Raw genomic sequence first — 20,609 nt, forward strand, 5'->3', positions numbered from 1 at the left:
ACACTGTTTTCAGGCCCTACAGGGGAAATACAATAACAAGTAAGGCAATTTATGTATTCATACAGATCTGAACATATGACTGACAAACAAGAAAAGTTAAACAAATCAAAGTAGTTTCATCAGGTATGAAGTACCAGATCTAGAATTCTGAGTCTAGGGGAAAGATAAACAATACAAGCTGTAAGAGATCAGAATGGAGAGAGATCCCTGTAGAGTCAAGAAATCCAGGCCCTTGAGGAGAACCAGGAAAGTGAGTAGGGTTTGACCAGCTCCAGTAAAAGGCAGCCATTTCCCTAAACTGTGACTCCACCAGCACAGGGAGGAAAGTGCGAATAAGCAAAGGCAGAGTGAGTTTCCCAGCCTGGCTGGGGTGCGAAAATTTGTCCGGTGAACTAGTGGGAGCTGAGGTTGAAAAGACTGTTGGCTTTACATTTGTGTCTGGCCTTGTCCGAAAGGCAACGGGAAGTTACTGAAAGATTCTGTACAGCGGAGTGACAGGATTAAGGCAAAGTTCAGGGAAGTTAAATCAAAAGCAGCAGGCTGATGGATGGGGGAAAACATCATTTAGGGGAAGAAATAATTATGATTTTTTTTCATAATCACTAGATTTTAAAGCCATAAATGCCTGTACCACGTAGGAAGCCGAGGGGCTTCGAAAGAAGGTGTAGACACAAAAAGCAACTCTGAGCAGTGGTGGGTGTGAACACAAAGAAAGTCCTTGAGCCACTGACAAGTTTCAAGAACGTCTGTAAGTCATTCACACACACACAGCTCTCCAAATGCACGTACTGGGAACTCCAGCCCTGGCTGGAAGACTGGCTGACTCAAGTTACGCCTGTCACCCAGAGCAACTAAAACCTCCCGCTATCCAGCAGGTGGTCCCACAGCGCAAACCAACCCTTCTGGTCCACGCTCCCTACCTCCGCCCGCAGGAGCCCGAAAGGGAGCTGCAAAAGTGTGGGGAGTAGTCCCCGGCTCACCCGAAGAGCATTGTTTCATTCCTCAGCCACTCGCAGGTGCTCAGAGAGGGAGGATGACATCCGGACAGTCCTCCGGCCACTCCTCTCCCGGGGGCGATTATGAAACTCCGGACACGCAGTTAGTCCTCAGTCCCCAGGCCCCGCCCCGTACTTATAAAGGTCTCGGCGCGGGACTGTGGAGCTCACTTGCCCTACAGGCCGGGTGTCGGAGGGACAAGCTGCCGACGCGTGGCCCCCGCAGCTCCCGCAGCTCCCACCGCTGCCGCCGCTCCCGCCGCCGCCGCCGCCGCCGCCGCCGCAGCCCCGCCGCCCCCGCCGCCCAGGCCACGCCCGCGCCCGCACACGCTGACGCGGGGAGGAGGATGGAGCCGCGCCGTGCCCGCTGGGTCCCCGCGCCGCTGCTCTGCCTGGGTGAGTCCCCCGCCCCTTCCCGCCGCGGAAGACGAGACTGAGCGGCCCCGGGGCAGCTGTCCTTTGACAAGTACCGCGCTTTCCACCAGACTCGGGTGTACTCCGTTTCGAACGACGTCTCTCGTTAGGCGAGCCAGTCTTTCCCTCCAGCCGGCGATGGAAGAGGGTGGGGTAGGGGAAGGGGCTGGTGTTAAAATACCTTGCACGGATAGATGAACTTGGTCTGTGTGTTCTGCATGAAGTAATATAGCTCCATATTAGGCGAAATAAAAAGTTGAACAGATTTCGGGTTTGTTGTTTCCTTTTGAAAATGTGACAGTTCTAGAAATCCAAGACAGGGGAAAACCGGGCTGGGGGCGGGGACAGGAGGCGGGAGTAGGGACAAGACCCGCGCCTAGGAAAGACCTTTTGGAAAGAAACGCTGTTCCGCCTGTCTTGCCTTCAGTTTTCTAAATCGAGCCGGGTTAAGCGTCTGGGGGCGCTGGCGTGCGGCGGTGCCAGCTTCGCTGAAGCTCCAGAGAATGAAAAGGCTGTTTGCGTACCCGGAGCGGGAGGGACACGCGCAGGTTCGGGCGCTCCTGGAGGCCCTTGGACGCCAACACCTGCTGCTTCCGGTTTCCCCCCGCGGGCTGGTCGGGCTCTTTTCGCTCGCTGCTACTTGCACCCTTGTATTCTGTAATGGCTGAGCGTACTTTAATGCTTGTCTTCTTATTTGAGGTAATTTAGTTCTCGTGGACAGGGGGAAAAAATCTTTCACTTTCCTGGTTTAAAAATATATATTGCGAATTCCTAAACTTCAAGAGGAATTTGGAGCTGTATATGAAATATTAATAAGGAAATAAAGGTTGCCAATCTCGCGTTTTTTCTGGCGTTGCAATGAGGCGAATTCCCCTAACTCACTCTACCTGTGCAGGATGTGACAGTTCAATTATTATTTCGACACGCCTTATCTTACGGGTTGGGAAACCTAATGAAATGCATACTATGCGTAGTTGTAACTTACTTGTCTAACTTCAAGGACAGAGGAGGAAACTGGATCTGTGGTTTCTACCAAAACTGTACTAAGAACGACGTGCTAGAAGGTTCTCAGTAAATAATGTCTTTGTTTTGAAGTCTCCGTGAAAAGAATGAATTTACAAAGGTGACAGTCTTCCTAAAGTTAGAGATTAACCTAGAGATCAGAATAGCTTAGCACTTTTTTTTCCCACCTGTAAGGTTGCTCTGAACAATGCAAGTATCTATTCTGGGCCACTCATTGAATATGCTAATTTGAGACAGCAAGAGCCTCTGAATAACCTGGTTACTACCTACCTAGCATATGTGTTGTGTGTGTTTTTGTCGCCATAAAAGTGCTTAACTCCTTTATTGCATTACTTAATTATAGTTCACCTATTTCATCAGCTGCCAAGCCCATTTCCAAATGAGCTAGGTCAGTTTCTGTTTTCCCAGTTTGTTTAGATATTTCCCTGCCACTAGGAAAGTTCCTGTTTGAAGTTCTATATCATATCTCTGTACTCTATTCAGGTATGCAAGTTCAATAGTCTTATTCCAAAGCACATGGAAAAAAGGCATGTTACTGTTACTTCTGAAATGGACATTCCCCCCCCCCAAACAAAAGATTACCTAGAAATACTTTTCCCAAATGTCTAGCCTTCAAAAGAAGGAAAGTTATTTTAGATTTCAGCAAACATTTTATTATCGCTTTTTTTGTGGAATTCACATGTATTTATATCTGTGGAAAAAATACAGACACTTTCATTTCCATCCTCTGTCTCCAACACATGCAGATTTAAATTGCTACACACACCCCACAATCATTTGGTTACCTTTACATTTTATAAATATTTGATATTGATGTTCTTGCTTTATATATGGGGAAACTATTATCCGGTGTCCCATAGAAAAGCAAAGCTACACTGAAAAAGTTCACACCCAGGTTTGCTGGCACTTTTAGCTTACTCAACGTTAAGTAAAAGGGTTGAGATACCTCAAACTAGATAATACATTCTAAATAATATATAATTTTAGAGTTAAATTATCATTTCTAATCTTTGATTGTTGCAGGATGAAGAGGAGAAATTTTTCTCTTGAGTTCTGCAATTAATGTTTAGGGGCTCTTGATCTAAAAGTCAGACATGTTCATTGATACCCAAACAGGCTTTTGAGAGTGTTCCTGAATGACAGATCCAAGACAATTGATGTCCACTTCATTGCACAATGACAGAGAATTGAGCAGAATAAACATTCTTTCTTGAAACCTGAGAAGCGCGGATCTCAGTAAGGCAATGGCTCACCTCAGATCTTTTCTTTTGACCCTGAGAGTTTATGAGCTGCCTGGTGCTGGCACAACCTGAGATGACACATCATAGGTAGAAACAGGATGACAGGCCTCTCCGGTCTGGGTTTTGGTCCAGGTATTCTAGCTGCCTTCCGCATCATCTTGCCACATGAACAACTTGGGCAATTAAGGTGTGTGGTTCAGCACTGTGGCCCAAATCCAGGAGCTGGGAAGGGAGCTAACAGTTACCAAATGCCTCCTGTGAGCCGACCATGTCGTGTGTTAGGTGTTCTCCACGTTATCATCTCCTTTGCTCCTTAAAACACTATAGGAGGTAGGTATGATTAGACCAGTTTGACAAATGAAGAAACTGAGGCTCAGTGAAGTCAGATACCTTACAAGGATTTAGAGATGGCAAATATCTAGGTCATTCTGGAGCAATGTGTAAAGAGCCAGAGGTTCTCAGAGTTATCAGAGCATAATAAAAGTAACAGGTTGTAATAGAGAAGTTCCAGAGTAGTCTGCGGACTGCCCCAGGGCTTAGAATCTGTTATGGGGATTGGTATTTGTGCAAAAATGTACTTTATGGTATCACTCAAAATCAAGCACAGAAAAGATACAATTATTTCCTTAAGCTCGGCTGAAATATGTTAAATTTTTACTTAACCTATATTCAGCATTTTTAATACCCAGGAAATGACTTTTATTATGAAGCCATCGTTGACATCAGTTGACTGAGGCCTTTGTTTCTATTTTTATACTTTCCTAGATGTATAGTAAGTAAAGCAATCAAGGAGAAGGAAACCCACATCCTTTTTGTTCCCTGAATCATTCACAATATTGTGAATTGAATGTAATATTGATAAGGGATCAAGTTGGAATCTACAGCACACTTCTATTAACAGTGAGGAAATAGACATACTTCTTTGATTAAAAAAAAAGTGCAATATTCACATAATCACTTTGGAAAAATTGAATTTGAATGTCTTCTGTTCATTTTTGCCCAAGAATCTCCCATTTCCTGGTTAATAATCACCCAGGAGATGCAAATGTCAAGTAAGGAATCCTTTTTAAAAAGACTGTAAATTAAGGTGTGGCTTCCTCATCTGTCAGTCTTCGCTCTGAATATAGGCCTATGCAAATTGTCTAATTCATATGGCTGTAACTACTGTTGAGAACATTCCTTCAGAAGACAATGGGAAGACTCCCTAGAGCTGTAATAGGAAAGGTCCTCAGGGAGGAGCACCCTGAAAACCATTGTCTTGGTATGGCAATTCTGGAAACTTTGGAAAAATGAAGTAATGCGACAGACCCAGTGTCCTCTGGCAATGCAGTTTATGTAAGAGTGTATGTCTGGTTATAGGGCAAATAAAGGTTCAGTGACATTCTAGTTTAAAGTAATGATTTAATTAACTAGAATACTATTTATAACACACAAGACAACTTGATAATTGTCCAGAAAAATATGTTAACCCTTAATTACTTAGGTCAAAAATCCTGAATTTTAAATTTGAGGCATGAAAGTGAGTTAAATACAAATCCTCTTGAAAGTCCTCAGGATAAGGGGAAAAGCCTCTCTTCCTCATATATATGTATAAATATATATGTGTGTATATATATACACACACACACATATATGTATATGTTTATTACACACACACGTATGTGTGTCAAACTGTATATTTTTTAAACGTTTTTATTGGAGTATAATTGCTTTACAGTGGTGTGTTAGTCAGACTGTATAGTTTTGAAGCAAGAGACATAGTATATAGAATATAGGTTTCACACCCCAGTTCTTTTATTTCATACTTTTGGAAGGATTTATTCCTCTTTGAGCCTCAGTTTTGTCATCTGTAAAATGGAGATCATAATAAACTATGTCGTCAGGTTATTATATACAGACATTATAAATATCATAATATTAAAATAATAAAAAACACTTTTGAAATTAGAGCTGTTATCAGTAGCAGCAAGTGCTTTTTTAGAAAAATGCCTCATTTGATCTTTATAATAACTCCCTTTTAGCCAGGAAAAGTGTTACTATTCCCAGTTTACAAATGAAAAAACAGACTTAAAAAGAAGTGAGTTACCCAGAGTTTAAGTCTCCATTTATGAATATGCTGTATCGTCTACTGTGGATGCTCCCAACTCACTCTTCACTTTTGGTGAAAGTTCCCCTCATCCTTTAAGACTGAAGAAAAGTATCAAGCCTTCTCTGATAGCCCCTTTCATCTTCCCCTCACCACTGGAAAATAAATGTGCAATCTTCCCCCAACCCCTTTGCATCCCTCTGAATCCTTCGGTCCCACCCTTTTCACGTCACCCTGTAAGTGTGTATCTGGCCCTGTCTCTCCTAACTGGTGCTGTACTTATCTTTTATCATTCACATTGTAACAGACTTACGTTAATCACTCAATAAATGTTGTTGGATGGGTGATTAGAATAGTACTTTATTTAGAGTTCTCAGTACTATGTTTTGACTCAACCAGCTGTTCTTTGAAAATGTGCTTGAGAAGCAAAATATTATGGCTGAGCAATAGTTTTTGAAAATTCAGTTCTATTTAATAATACAGTTGAATACCTTTTCTTCCCTATTTTTCCCATTTCTATCTCTTAATGTAGTCTGTATTCACTGATGGTATGCCTAACAAAATTTAAGTATATCGCAGTGTGTGTGTACATGTGTGTGTGTGTGTGTGTGTGTGTGTGTGTGAGAGAGAGAGAGAGAGAGAGAGAGAGAGAGAGGTCAGGCAGTGCTATGACTAAATGATGGATAGTCCGTAAGAAAAAGAAAAGTATTGTTTTAGAAATGAATGGAACCTTAGAGTAACCTAATCTAAATCCCATCTCCACCTCCACTCCACCCCAAGCCTAGGTGATATTTTCAGAGATAAGGAAACCTAGCTTCAGAGGGATAAACTTCGTATCAGAGCTAGAACTGGACTCCATACCTCACGGGTCTACTGCAGGGTTTTTCAGCCTTGGGTCTATTTACATTACAGACTGGATAATTCTTTGTTGTGGACTGTCCTATGCATTGCAGGGTGTTTAGCAGCAATCCTGGACTCTACCCACTAGATGACAGTAGCACCCCACCCACCCTCAGTTGTGACAACCAAAAATGTCTCCAGACATTGCTCAGTGTCCCTGGTTGACAAAATTATTCCAGGGTGAGAAGCATTAGCTAATGTGTTTTCCATTGCTATAACACATTGCCACTCATAGTTCACAGTTTGAATAATCAGTGCTTGAGTTACCAAGACAAATAAAATTCATATTAATGGTAAGCTGGATGCAAATATAAAACCAATTCTAGTGTTAAAAAAATCAACTTAGCAATTTTTATTGCTGATTTTAACACTATTTTCTCTGAATAATGACGAATCTTATTTATGATGGAGTCACTCATACTTTCTTCAATCATTGCATTGCCGACCACCCCATGCCTCCTTTTGTAATTCTGCTCTCTTGGCTCCCGCAAGACTGAACTCCCTTTTTTCCTCAAATTCCTTGGCCATTTCTATCCACTCCTTATCACCTATTTCCCAAAGTTCTATTATTTTCCATTGCGTACTATTTCCCGTGGAACATTTGAATGACTCCTATGCCTTTAAAGGTGATATTTCCTCATATGATTTTCAAATAGACTCCATCAACTCCATTCTTATTGTTTTACTCAAGATGTGTTTTCCCAAGTGCCTCATAAATATAAATAGATGATATATGAACTAAAACCTCAAATTCCTTCTCACATTATGTCCTCCTTCATGTCTACTAGCTGCAGATGCCACCACAAACCTGCTGTCCTGCCTATGTTATCGACTCTTTTAATGGCACCACCTTCCTTGGTATTTTCTGGCCGGAAACTCGGTGTCTTCTATGAATTCTCTCTTTCTCTCGCCACCACCTGGAGTCTAGCCTCATTAACTCTAGTTAGAACAGGAGCTATGTCCTTTGCATCAGTTTTCCTTTCAGCAGCTCGTTCAGTATCTTGCATATAGAAAAATCTCAGTAGATATTTATTGAACAAATATTCTTAGAGACACGTAGTTACTAAAAGTAAGTATAAGAGAGCTAAGCTGCTCTCCTTCTTTCCCATTTATCAAGTGTAATTAAGCCATTCCCACCCTACCATCATACTACAGATGAACTTGTGCTTCTCACGAAAGTTTAAGTCTCCACTGTTAACCAAATAAATATATTTTCACAAAATAAAATTTCTTAGCACCTTCCATTATGCTAGGTGCATTACACAGATTCTCGGAATGAAGTGTAATTAACTTTAAGGCTTTTAAAATTATCTTTTATGTACTCATTGTCTCCTCTTTTTTTTTGATGCTTACTGATTAACTCTATCCTTTTGCAAATTCATTTTTGGCAATAGGCTTCTATAAAGAATGAAAGATATGATAGACAATATGCTTCTAAAAATGTCGTTAAGTTTTCAAAGCTGTAGTACACAATATGACCATAATGAAAAAAGGCAAATGACAAACACTTATAATCCAAACTGTTGCTCCTTTAGAAGATTTTTTGAGACAATAATATAATAGTAATTTAAATTTCTGAATTGGGTCAATAGGGATAGTGTGAGAAGCATGATGGAAGGGAGTGAAGATAGAAAAGGTTCTAAAAAGACCCTCCTGTGTAACATTATCTTAAAGAAAAAAAATACAGTTTCAATAGATCATTTGAAATAATACTATAGAGATGAATCTTTGGTTTTAGGAGGGGCAAGTTCCATATTTAGAGCTTTTAGTCACAAAATTCCAAAACACGTAGATTAGTACAAATTGTATCCTTTATACAATAGTTGATACGATTTCTCCTGCATTATGAGAGCATTAAGTATAGTATTGTATGATCAGTAAAATATATGAGCACTTTGAAGTATGATTTAGAAATTACTACCAAAATTGAAGAGTTTAGTTTAATGTCTCTGAACTGAAAAACATGGCGTATTAAATCTTTTCTTGACACTTGACAAGGAAGATCTTATGGCTATATTTGAAACTCAAACTTAAAGACTTATTTGTAACCCATTATTATATCAACCTCTGGTTTCACCCTGTTATCCTGTTTTTATCTCAAATAGTTGTTGGCTTTTACTTTAATGAAGCTTAGTGATAAGGTTAATGTTGAAAACCTGTAGGAAGAAAATGATTGCTGGTAGGAAGCAAGATTTGTGATATATAGATATATATATATTATGATATATATGTATATACACACACACACACACATATATATATATATTCTATTCTCTGAAAACATAGGCTGTTACTAGAAAGTACTGACAATAGTTATTTTTAGTGTCTGATGTGTTAGTTTACAGTTATTTTAACGAAGTGGAGCAGGACTTTATCTAATAGTGGATTTGAGACAAAAAGGCATCTGGAAGTGGTAAAAGCATATTCACTCCTTGAAAGTATTCAAGACCTAACAAGCCTACTATGTTACAGACAAATCCTAAAATTACAGACTGCCCTGGAAGAAGGTAGAAAACTAACAGTCCATAAATAGGTAGGCATGTGACCACAGCAAAAGTGTGAACAAAGCAGATTTTGCTGCCTGTTTTGGGGTTGGGCAAATACTGTGATTCATTATGAATTTGCTGTTCCAGTCTAATAGCCTAAAAGGTGAAATTGGGAAAATAAGGTGCATTCTTTTCATTCTGTAACCTATCTCATTTTATTTTGGGTCATTTTTATTTGCTTGATTGTTATTCAGGAAAGCCATTTTATCTCTGAGAATTGCAATTGATTATTGAGGAATAGGCTTGGTCAGCCAGTCACCAAATCTCAGCCTCCTTCGAGATGGCCCCTCAGTGTGGCCATAAGGAAGCAAGGACAAAAGAAACCATATACAATAAAAAGGATGCTTTCTACATCTGGCATTCCTCCTGATTATCAGGCAAGCACTTCTTACTTAGTGCTCGCCCCACTGGGGTGATGGTACTCAACTGCTCCCACGCCCTGTCCGCAGTATTGTGCAAGGTGTAGGCTCGGCCCTGACCCACGGAGTACAGGTGATATGTATGCTGTGAGTCACCGGTGTCACTTCCTGCTGGCACATTTGAGGTTTCACGGAAACAAATCTCTGAAACATGAAGGTAGAGAGATGAACAGGTGAGCTTTAGATTACTGAAACCCATCTGGAAATTTGACAGGAATAATGGCCTCCAAAGGGAGTTTTGTTTTCATAACATTATTGAAGCAGAAGTTCCAATGGCCAGTTTTGAGTTTACAGATTATCATTTAGCACAGAATTCCTCTATATCTTAGTTACCAATGTAGAGCTTGCTAGCAGATCTGTTTTCTGACACACTGACCCTATCTAAAATCTTTAATATCACAGGGAATTATTTTCTTAGCAGGGACCCATGGTCAAGATTGAAAACTCAAATATAAGATTTGCATTTGAATTACAGAGAGATCATTATGTTCAAATAACACTAAGTCATGAACAACTGAAAGATTAAGGAAATATATGGATAGGACTTTAGCATCTATTCCTTCCCTGTATGACTTTAATGAGTAGTGATTTATAAGGGTGACAGGGTGCTGGATATCAAAATTCTCCATGGGTGGACTTTTTCGATCTTTTGATCATTCCCACTTACTCCTCTACCCCATTTTGCAAAGCCCTGGGCCAGAGGTGAGGTTGAGAAAAACTTGAGGTCCACTGCTTTTAGGCAATAGAGCTTTGTAGCTGGACACACGATTTAGAACCAATTTTGATAGTTTATTGGCTACATGCATCTATGATGGAACTGTAGTGTAAACATTTTCATTTGAGAATAGCATTTAAAATTATTTACAATTCCATCTGTAAAATACCCAAATGTTGGATTAATGTACCAAGTCTCACAGAAACCATCCTGAGTGATGGACTATGTCCAAGAGAGTGTCACAGGTTAGGACAGCCCAGTTTTTGTGGAGGCACGCCCTTCCCTGAATATTCTTTAATTCACAAAGGCAAATATTTCACTGTGGCCTGACTAACTGGAACAAAGTTTCCAACAGTGGAAAAACTAACAATACGAAAAATCTTTGAGAAAAAAAAAAAAAGACTAATAAACAACACCTCAAAGCAATTAGCTGGATTCTATAATAGTCGCAGGTTGCATTTGTAAGCAATTCTGAACAGGAAAGGCTAGTATCTGATTTCTGCAAAGGATGAAGAAACAATCCTTTGCAAAGAGAGAAATGTGCATTTGCACAATGGCCCTTTTGCAGTGGGAGAATCGGTAATATCTCCTCCCATTAGTTGAAGAAGCATGGAGGCATAGGAGTGTCAGGGATATACAAACACACATCTAGGACTCCACTTTGTGTTGAGCAGACTGTATAAGTTAAAGGGAGGTAATTCTTCAATAGTGAAAGTGTATGGCAAAATTATATTGAGAAATAGAACAAAATTGGCTTGGATGAGAATCTAGCTAATTCACCCTAGAAAGCTATGTGGACAAAGTTATCCTTTTCTATCTCTGTTCAACTGATAATGGAATCCAAACTTTAGCCATTTTTTTTGTCATTTAAAAAAGAAGCTTTTTTTCCCCAATAAGAGCAATTGAAGCATCATTTATATTGTAGGAGAACTATGGAGTGGGGAGGAGATATTTCTAAACTTTTCAAATCACTGAAGGGTTATGAGGCTTGATGTCCAAAGATGGACTCCTAACTCTTATCTTCTATGGTCCCTAGATAATTGGTCTTGGACCAGACATGTAATTTAACGCTGAGGTTGTTTGGGGCTAATAACTACTTCACAGGATTGTTATGTGTCAAGTTTGAAACATTAAGAAATTGCAAATTCTGATGCTTATGTGTAGTTTAGCTTTTAATTTCAGTTTTACCCAAATCATATGCAATTTTCTTAACATACCTCCTCTGATTGTGAAAAAATAAAATAAAATTCTTTATTACATGGATTAATTATCCTTTAAAATACCAAAGTACAGAGAGATTTATAACATTGCTATAGACCAGTAGAGGGCACTACCCACATATACTACTGCTAAAACCAGAGGCTAGATGTTGAGTGGCATGGAACATTAATGAGTCTCTGGTATGTTAGATGTTTCAGAAAAATATAATTTCATTTAATTCTCTCCCAAACTCTATAAACTAGGGAAAATGGAGATCCAGAGAATTTAATTAATTTGTCCAAAATTACATAGCTCAAGTTTTCTCCCAGATTGCCTTTCCACATACTTTGTTGCCTCCCTATGGGGTTAAATACTCTGCTTCAGTTACATTTATCTGAGTTTGTTCCCTGTGATGTCCATTATACTCTAGTATTATTGCCTGTTGCCAGATTCTGTAATGCAGCCCATTAACAACATTGTTATGTACTCTTGGGAAAGTTACTTAACTCACTTTTCTCATATGTCTAATGGGGAGAACAGTAGTATCTTCTTCAAAGAGTCACTGAGTAGATTAAATTAGATAGTATAGGTAAGGAGGGTAGAACCATGCCCACATACAGTACGTGGGCAAGAAATGTTAACTGCTGCCTACTACTATCACCATCACAAGTAATGTTTCTTATATAACAGTTACTCATATAGCCTGGAAGAGTGAAGAGCAACTACATGACTCCTAAGAAGAGTAAAACTCTTTTCAGTCAACATCCGTGCAATTAAAAGGATTCTTTCATTCTTTCTACGCAATTCAGAACACTACTTGAATCCTTCTGGTGCCTGTTTCCCAACATTTATCTTTTCAGTGGAGAAACACCATGAAATGCCTTGTTTAAACTCTTACTGGGCTGACAGAAACTGGATTCTTTGGCACAGTGTGGTTCCTCTAGCATGTGTGTTCCTTTCCATATTAGATAAGATATATTCTGACTTTACTTAGATTACATTTTATTCATTAAAATGGATTTTAATGTGTAATGCAAAGAGTAACTTAGGTACTTAAATCAATAACTGATGTATCTTCGGTTGAGAGTCCTGTTTAGTTGTGACCATAAATAGAAGCTGAGTTTTATTTGAAACCTTCTTTGTGATGGTTTCTACCTTGGAGCATTGCTCTGAACACATCATGAAGTAAAACTGTGGAAATTTTCCAATTTTCCAATGGCTAAACTTCTTAAGAAATCAATCTTTAAAATCAGGTATTTGAAAAGGTTACTGTGAAATGTTTAGAGTAGGTCAAATCTGTAACTCTGAATGTAATGCCAGGACTTTTACCCTTGGACAGAAGAGCTGGGGGTTCATTTATTTTCAGTGATATGCCTGTTTCCATGAATTATTTTGTTTATGGTTTCGATGGATCAAATTCTTGAAATAATTAAAAGAACTTTATAAATACTATAATTATGTGGAAATCTGGTTAAGGTTTCTTTCCTTGAAGCATTAGTTATATATTTGATTTTTCTCCATAAATAGGTTTCCATCTTCTACAAGGAGTTCTCAGTACAACTGTGATTCCTTCATGTATCCCAGGAGAGTCCGAAGATAACTGCACAGCTTTAGGTAAGCCCAGGTTTGTCAATGTTGCATCAAAGAATTACACATTCTTAACAGAAATGTAACTCAAAGACTATAAATATGTGATAGTGGAAAAAAAGGGGGGGAAATAGCTGCTGTATTAACAAAAGAACCCAGTGAACTAGGGATCTGGAAAAATTATATAAAGGAATAACTGGAGGCAGAGGGACTGAGCACCTAGTTATATATATAAAGATTTGATCTTAAAGAGATAGAGAACAAAGAAAATCAGATTCCCTTTGGTCATTTCAGAGCGTCGCTGAGAAACCATTGTGAGGAGTTGGATCCCAGGCAAAACAGGAAAATATAAACTTTGTACACAGTAGACAGTCAATATATTTTGTTGTTATTTTTTTGTAAAAGGAGAAAATGATGTCTTTTATTTTGAGTTACAGCATTCATTCAGAAAACTCTATGGGGTACTTAATACATGCTAAACACTGTGCTTAGGCATAGGGTTACAAAGATAAGTGGTGCATGGTCTTATCTTTGGGGCCCAGAGTACTCTGAATGTGGTTCAAGAGAGATCTGCTTTATAGCTGATACACTTCGTTGTACAGCAGAAACTAACACAACACTGTAAAGCAACTATACTCTAGTAAAAAAAATAATAATAATAATAAATTAAAAATAAAAGAAATAAAATTTAAAAATAAAATAAAAGTAATAGCACCTAGGCACAAAAAAAAAAAAGAGAGAGAGAGAGAGAGAGAAAGACATCTGCTTTATATTCACTCTGAGTTATTGAGTCCAGAGTTTTCCTGAGGAACCAGAGCATTACCTGCAACAACTTCACCTCCTTTCTTGTCCCTCCTCTTTGTGCTCTCTAGAAGTTTGGTGTGCTTCACTCCCTATTTTTGGCTATTTGAACAAGAGTATTACAATCAAGATGATTTGTTTGGTTATTTCATAAAGATCCTTCACATTTTAGTAATTAAAACATTCTAAAGTGAATTTTATGTGTAGGTTGCAACACTATTCTAAAGAGGCTACTATTTTCATTGTTGTATTTGTGTAACCGAGGCATTTATAGCTCAAGGTTTGTCTAGTTCATGTCCAGGTCTCATCGTTAGAGACTGTGATTGATTTCCTGAACCCGAAAGTTTGGGAATGCACACCAAAACAAGCCTTGCTGGCTTAAAACCCACTATAGATTTAAGCTCTCTTTAATTAATTAATGGATTCAGTTTGCAATTGCTTTGGGAGTAATGAATGTCAGAATTATTTTGAGATTTGAAAAAATTATACACACTTTGTTTGGATAAGTGAATAACTGTGAAGGATCATGATTTGTGTGTGTGTGTCTTCAGCTTACCTTTTCTATCCTTAAACACTGTCGTTTGAGAATTTTACCCCCAGGTTTTATTTTGTTTTGTTTAGCCTGTTGGCCATTTTCCTTTGGGGGTCCAGTGTTTGTTTATTGGTCTAGGGAGCGTGACAACTAGAGTGACTTTTTGTCCTGAAAATGCATGACCTGCTTTGTTCCAGTAGCTCAGTGGTTACTATTATGAAAGGGTGATTAATTCTTCAAAGAAAGCAACAGACTATATTCCACTTTCTATTTCTTTCACAGTTCGGACAGAAGATAATCCACGTGTGGCTCAAGTGTCAATATCAAAGTGTAGCTCTGACATGAATGGCTACTGTTTTCATGGACAGTGCATCTACCTGGTAGACATGAGTGAAAGTCACTGCAGGTAATATGCCAAATACAAGCAAACAAAAACAGTTTTTTAAAAATCCACATTCTCTCTCTTTTTTATTTTTGTAATACTCTATTGTTTCCATGGGCTGCCTTTTATATGTACTATTAGCATGCAGTTTATGTGTACTATTAGAAACTTTATTGAGTGAGTTTTTTTAAAGTTAGGGAACAAATAGTAGAACAAACAGCAGTTATCAAATTGTACGGATGCTTCAGGGCTGCAGAATGGGCAGGGCTTCACATGCCTTTTTCTCATACTTACCACAGTAGTAGCTTAGCCTTTAATCTGGACTTATATGTCAGCCATTGTTATAAGAATCGATTCCACTGACTTAGACAAAAAGCACTTCAAACTTACAAACCACCATTGTCAGCCACCCTGCCAGTTGAACCAGACTATCATTCTAATACAGCAGTTGAGCTTGAGAGCAGTGTGGGCCTCTTTTATCCAAGTTGGGCCAGCTTTAAGGTCAGTCTTTGAATTCATCTTTACAACTTTTGGCAAACCTTGTCAGTATCTTGCATTACATTGTAAGATTAGCTCTTACAAAACTAATTCAGAACCATGATTTCTTTCTTAAATAACTGATCTTTCTCTTGCATTGTCCTTTAGGTGTGAAGTGGGTTACACTGGTGTCCGATGTGAGCACTTCTTTTTAACCGTCCAAAAGCCTCTGAGCAAAGAATATGTGGCTTTGACTGTGATTCTTGTTATCTTGTTCCTCATCACAGTTGCTGGCTCTGTATACTATTTCTGCAGATGGTAAGCCAGTGTTTTTGTTTTTGTTTTAACACTCTGCTTTTGTAAATTACTTTTATACAATCCACACTTACAAACTGGGTAAAAATATGGCAAAGTATTATTTAGTGGGATAAGATAGACTCTGCACTAACGATATTTATAAAGAAGTTTTAGCAGCGGAACATCTGGACTAGTAGAAACGAGTGTCCAGATAATTATAAGAGCTGACTTTTAAAAATTGGTTCATGTCAGTCCCCCAAAATTCCATCTTCAACACTCCATCTTCATGTACAGTGCCGTACTGATATGTGCTGATAACTGCGAAAATATAGAGTGGGCACCGAACTACTGACAGTATATCAGATTGGCCAGTTTTTAGGCTTAGGACCAGGGTATAGGAATAGAATGACTTAGTTAATAATAGCTGCCTTTAAAATGCCTCCATAACATCCTTCTTATTTTGGAAGTGGTGCAGATTTTTCAGTGTAGATTTGAGTGAATTTTATTTTATTTCTGCTGACAGTAATGCACTCCTACTTTTGAAGCTCCAAAAGTGTTACTTTTATAAGATTAAATTTATTTGGTCCATGCTTGAGTCTAAGTATTCACCAAATTATAATGCCTTTTTAATTGGTTATGATCACATAACTGAATATTATTAAAACTGAAATGCACCTGAAAGGTCTTTGACTGCAATCCTTTCTTTTATAAAGATGGGAAAGTAAGATCCAGAGAAGTAAATTGACATGTCCTGGCTCATCTAGTTGACAAGTAGCTAAATCAAGGCTAAACAAACGTTTTCTAATCATATTCTTCCACTAAGCAAAAACATTATGCAGTTTCCTTAAGGCTACATGCTTCATCTTCAAAATGGGTAGAAAATGAACTCAAAATATTAGGAAGATAGCTTTAATGAATGAGTGAATGAAGATTCTGAATCGCGATAGATTTATGAATCCTAGCTGGGAGAACTTGACCAGGTTATGTAACCCATTTGTACTTCATTTTCTTCATCTGTAAAATGAGGATGATAATGGTAAGTGTGAGGATAAAATAAATAATGGATATATAGCATTTAGAACATTGTCTGTCACTTAATAAGTGCCCGATTTATTTTCATTATTATTGGTGATAGCATTATATCAATGTGATGAGTAGAATGAAAGAAAGAAGGAAAGAAAGAAAGAAAGAAAAGAAAGAAAAAGAAGGAAGGAAGGAAGGAAAGAAGGAAGAAAAGACAGAGAGAATAAAAAAAAGGATAAAACAGGCCAGGATTAAACGTGGTCACATGCTCTCCTGGAATTTTACAATTTTCATGATCATGTGAAAGCCTTTGAGAAGTCCTTTAACAGCATTTCACCGTTTCCTCCCAAAATTATTTGTTCAGAGAAACTACCCCTTCCTCCCCCCTTCTTCTCTAGCATCCAGCCTAAACCTATTCACCTCTGACATTTTGGAAACACTGTGCTAATGTACCTTTAGCGTCCATATATTTGTTTCTTTTGTTAACATACTTTGATCCTATTACTGCTAACTTCAGGGTTAACGGTTTAATTTCTGATTATTTCTAGGTACAGAAATCGAAAAAGTAAAGAACCAAAGAAGGAATATGAAAGAGTGACCTCAGGGGATCCAGCATTGCCACAAGTCTGAATGGTGCCATTAAACTTATGGGCAGGGATGCACTGCATACCTGGTTATGTTAATATTCCTATTTTATTAATAATATTTATGTGGGGTCATGTGTTAAGTCAACAATGATGTATTTTAATATACTAAGAAGAGTTTTTATTTTTGTTTTATTTTTGACAGACTGTTTGCTAATATATAATGTACACAAAATATTTACTATAGAAAGAAAACGGATATTTTTCTAAGAAATCATTTCCTGGGCTAAGTGCCTTATTGAAAGCTTTTTTGCCTGCTGTACAATGCATAGGAGTGAGCAATGCCCAGTTCATTGTTCAGGAAGTGTCAGCAAGTGACAGGTTTCTATAAGCCTAAATATATGGTCGAATCAATTTAATAAGTATATATTTCAACTCCTCGAATCAATGATAGTTGGTTTGACTATATCATAGTCTGATGTATGAGTTGGCACCACTGTGCCATGTGTCAAAACAGTAATGCTGTGGGAATTGGGGAGAAGCAAATATAGATCACGTGCTAAACACTACATATTTGAAACAGACTAAACCCTGGAGGGCTCTGCTCCCTCCACACACATCCTTGGCTATAACTCACTGTTTGCCTGGAGAGAAGGTGCACGATTCCCTATTCCCAACCACAACTGCTACGTATATTAGTCATCCATCTAACAGATTCTCCTTAAGAAAATGAATTGAGAACTTAATTTTATACCATCTTTTATGTAAATAGTAGATAATTTATAGCTTCACAATGTTCTTTTTTTTAGTATGACATTTATGCTAGGTAACTGCTCATGAGGCAATTACAGAAATCCACATGTGAAGCCAAGATCTGTGCTTCTTTTCAAGCGTATTTATTTCTGTAGGGACTTGGCTGAAGAATTCTAAGATTAAATCATAGTCCAAAATTTGATGGACTAATTATTATTTTAAAGTGTGATATAAGACAATAATTCTATATACAGTCTAAAGAGATCTAAAAGGATATTTCTATTTCCCACTAATAGAGCTGAAGTCAAATGTGCTGTGTAAAAATACATTTTAAATCCTACACATACTTATTGATATCTACTGTATGTAAAGGAGGTCTGCATATTTTGAGTGACCTTGATTGCTTCAAAGAAAATTTATTGACTAACCAAGAAATCAGCTGCAATCCATTTATTTTGTTACAAAATGGAGTCATATTGGCTTATCTTAAGCATCTCAATTCATATTACATAACTAATTGTAAATAATAGTTTGGGGTGTTTTTTAATCTTTATTTAAAAACTAACCCCTGTAAAAGTTAAATATTTATTTATAAATGCATATTAAATAATAAAAGAGGTATGACACAGATTGCTTTTATGGGAGAAAATTAGTAAAAAAATAATAGTTTTAATGAGGTTGATGCTGAACAAACATAAAAAATGATTGCTAAAAAAAAAAAGATTGCTAGCAACTCATGTTTCCTACAAACAATGGAAATATTTTGGCTCACATTTAGTCTATTTTCCTTATTTTATAGATTTCTCACTGTATATATTTCTAGAAAGGACTATCTATACCCACCGTATTGAGAATAAATGCAAATCCAATTCATAAATCCATAGTTTGTGGCTTCCCACCAAGGCCACAAAGTAACCCAGTAGACATACTCTATAACCAAAGAGGTAAAGTTCTAAGATTGGTACTAAAGATATAACCTCATAATTAAGATTTGTGTAATATATTAAATATTTAAAATACAATCAAATGCTACTATTCTTTTGGACATTCTTTTGCTCTTATCTCTCTGCCAAAGTCAATGCAAGGGGAGAGAAATGGTGCACTGGTAGGACAGATTTTTATTTTTGAGTCCTTGAGAAGAGAATTAGATTAATTCAACTGCCGTGAGGTATCAAATCAATTTTTATGTAGCAAATACATGATACTAGCCTCTAATTTCTGTTGAATTCAATAATGCAGTTATTAAAAACTTACGTCTGATCCATTTTGCCATTTTTGCCGCAATAGTCTGTCAGTAGACTTCTGGAAAAAATGTGTTTAATTTGCTGCCCAATACTTTCTGATTTTTTTCTACTCGTATTCGTATGGGAAAAGGAGGAGTAACAACTGGTATATGCAGTGCTGCTGGAGTACATTTTTAATGTTTTGACTGAAGAATAATTTTATCTAAACATACCTGTTATTCAAACTGGATGAGGTTAAATGTAAGATAGTGAATTTCTCTCTGCTTTTTTTGCACTCTGTAATTGCATTTTGAAGAGCCATTTTGATATACAGTTTATATTAAAGATGCCATGGAACATAAAGTTGTATCGCATGCAGTTTAAAGTAACTTATTTGACAATGAATTTTATCAGAGTACTGAATTGTATCAATTTGTTTGTATTCAATATCAGCTTTGATAATAGCGTACCTTAAGATATTGAAGGAGAATATAGATACTTTACAAGATATTATTAATTTTTATTTATTTTTGTTGGAAACTGGAAAAAAACAAAGTTGAAAAATAAAACACCTTGCATTAAAAATGTCACTGATAAGTTTAGTCTCTTTCTTTCTTTTTGTTTTGTTTTCTTTTTTTCCATACTACATTAAAGGTCTTAAAAGCAGTGACAAGACTATAATGTGCTTAGACATAAAGACATATGGTTTTAGTTTGGGAAAGCATTATATAAATTTATCATATTTTATGGCCTACCATAGTGAAGAATCTCTTTGAAATATAAGGAATCACATTAATTATAAAATTCTGGGGGTTAGTATTTTTTTTTAAGAATATTTTTAAAGAATATTTTTAAAAATATTTCTAAAAAGAATAAATATCCTATTGAGAAGTAACTTTTGGAAGGACACATCAGCCAGAAGCATGTCCCATGGTTCCCTCAGCATCTGCCAACCAAGAGGCTTGGCTTTCCCAAGCCTTCAGGGCAGGAAACATCATCCCTCTGAACCTCCAACACAGTAATGGCTTCCGAAGTACATGCTTCAAAACCTATAGGATACTTTGCCCATTTATTAGCTCCTTGGACCACTTCATTAGCCTGTGGATAGGGCAGGGAGGCATAGCTATGACCATTTTCCAAGGAGGTAAACCAATTTGTCCAGGGTCACAGTGGTAGTAAAAGATGAAGTTGGCATGAGAAACAAGGTCTTCTGATCCCCGATTCTACCACAGCCCTGGCCATGTCAGGGCAGCAGAACCATCATGTGGAGTTAGTCTGAGATTTAGTTTGGAATTTTGTGGGGGAGAAACAGAAATTCCTGTAAAATGAAATTCTTGGGATCTCACAGAACCATCAGACTGACTCTATTTGAAGTCTGAGAACTCAGAGGGTTAATTAAGGAAAAGAACTC

General features: G+C 37.6%; 1 protein-coding gene across 1 annotated transcript; it reads left to right on the forward strand.

Annotated features, from left to right (window-relative positions):
- Positions 1–1,178: 1,178 nt before the first annotated feature.
- EREG (epiregulin) lies at positions 1,179–19,890 on the forward strand. Its single transcript, XM_081224862.1, has 5 exons — positions 1,179–1,391; positions 13,067–13,153; positions 14,742–14,865; positions 15,487–15,636; positions 17,187–19,890. The coding sequence occupies exons 1-5, from the start codon at positions 1,343–1,345 to the stop codon at positions 17,266–17,268; spliced, it is 492 nt and encodes a 163-aa protein (XP_081080988.1). The 5' UTR covers positions 1,179–1,342; the 3' UTR covers positions 17,269–19,890.
- The last annotated feature ends 719 nt before the right edge of the window (positions 19,891–20,609 follow it).

This window comes from Mesoplodon bidens (genome assembly GCF_964165515.1).
Source record: "Mesoplodon bidens genome assembly, chromosome: 1".
NCBI lineage: Eukaryota > Metazoa > Chordata > Mammalia > Artiodactyla > Ziphiidae > Mesoplodon > Mesoplodon bidens.

Bases quoted from the DNA above. Each gene is read 5' to 3' on its own strand.
- EREG (XM_081224862.1), top strand. From the start codon at position 1,343: ATGGAGCCGCGCCGTGCCCGCTGGGTCCCCGCGCCGCTGCTCTGCCTG. The intron at 1,392-13,066 runs GTGAGTCCCCCG...CTCCATAAATAG, and splicing joins CGCGCCGCTGCTCTGCCTGG to GTTTCCATCTTCTACAAGGA. The intron at 13,154-14,741 runs GTAAGCCCAGGT...TTTCTTTCACAG, and splicing joins AGATAACTGCACAGCTTTAG to TTCGGACAGAAGATAATCCA.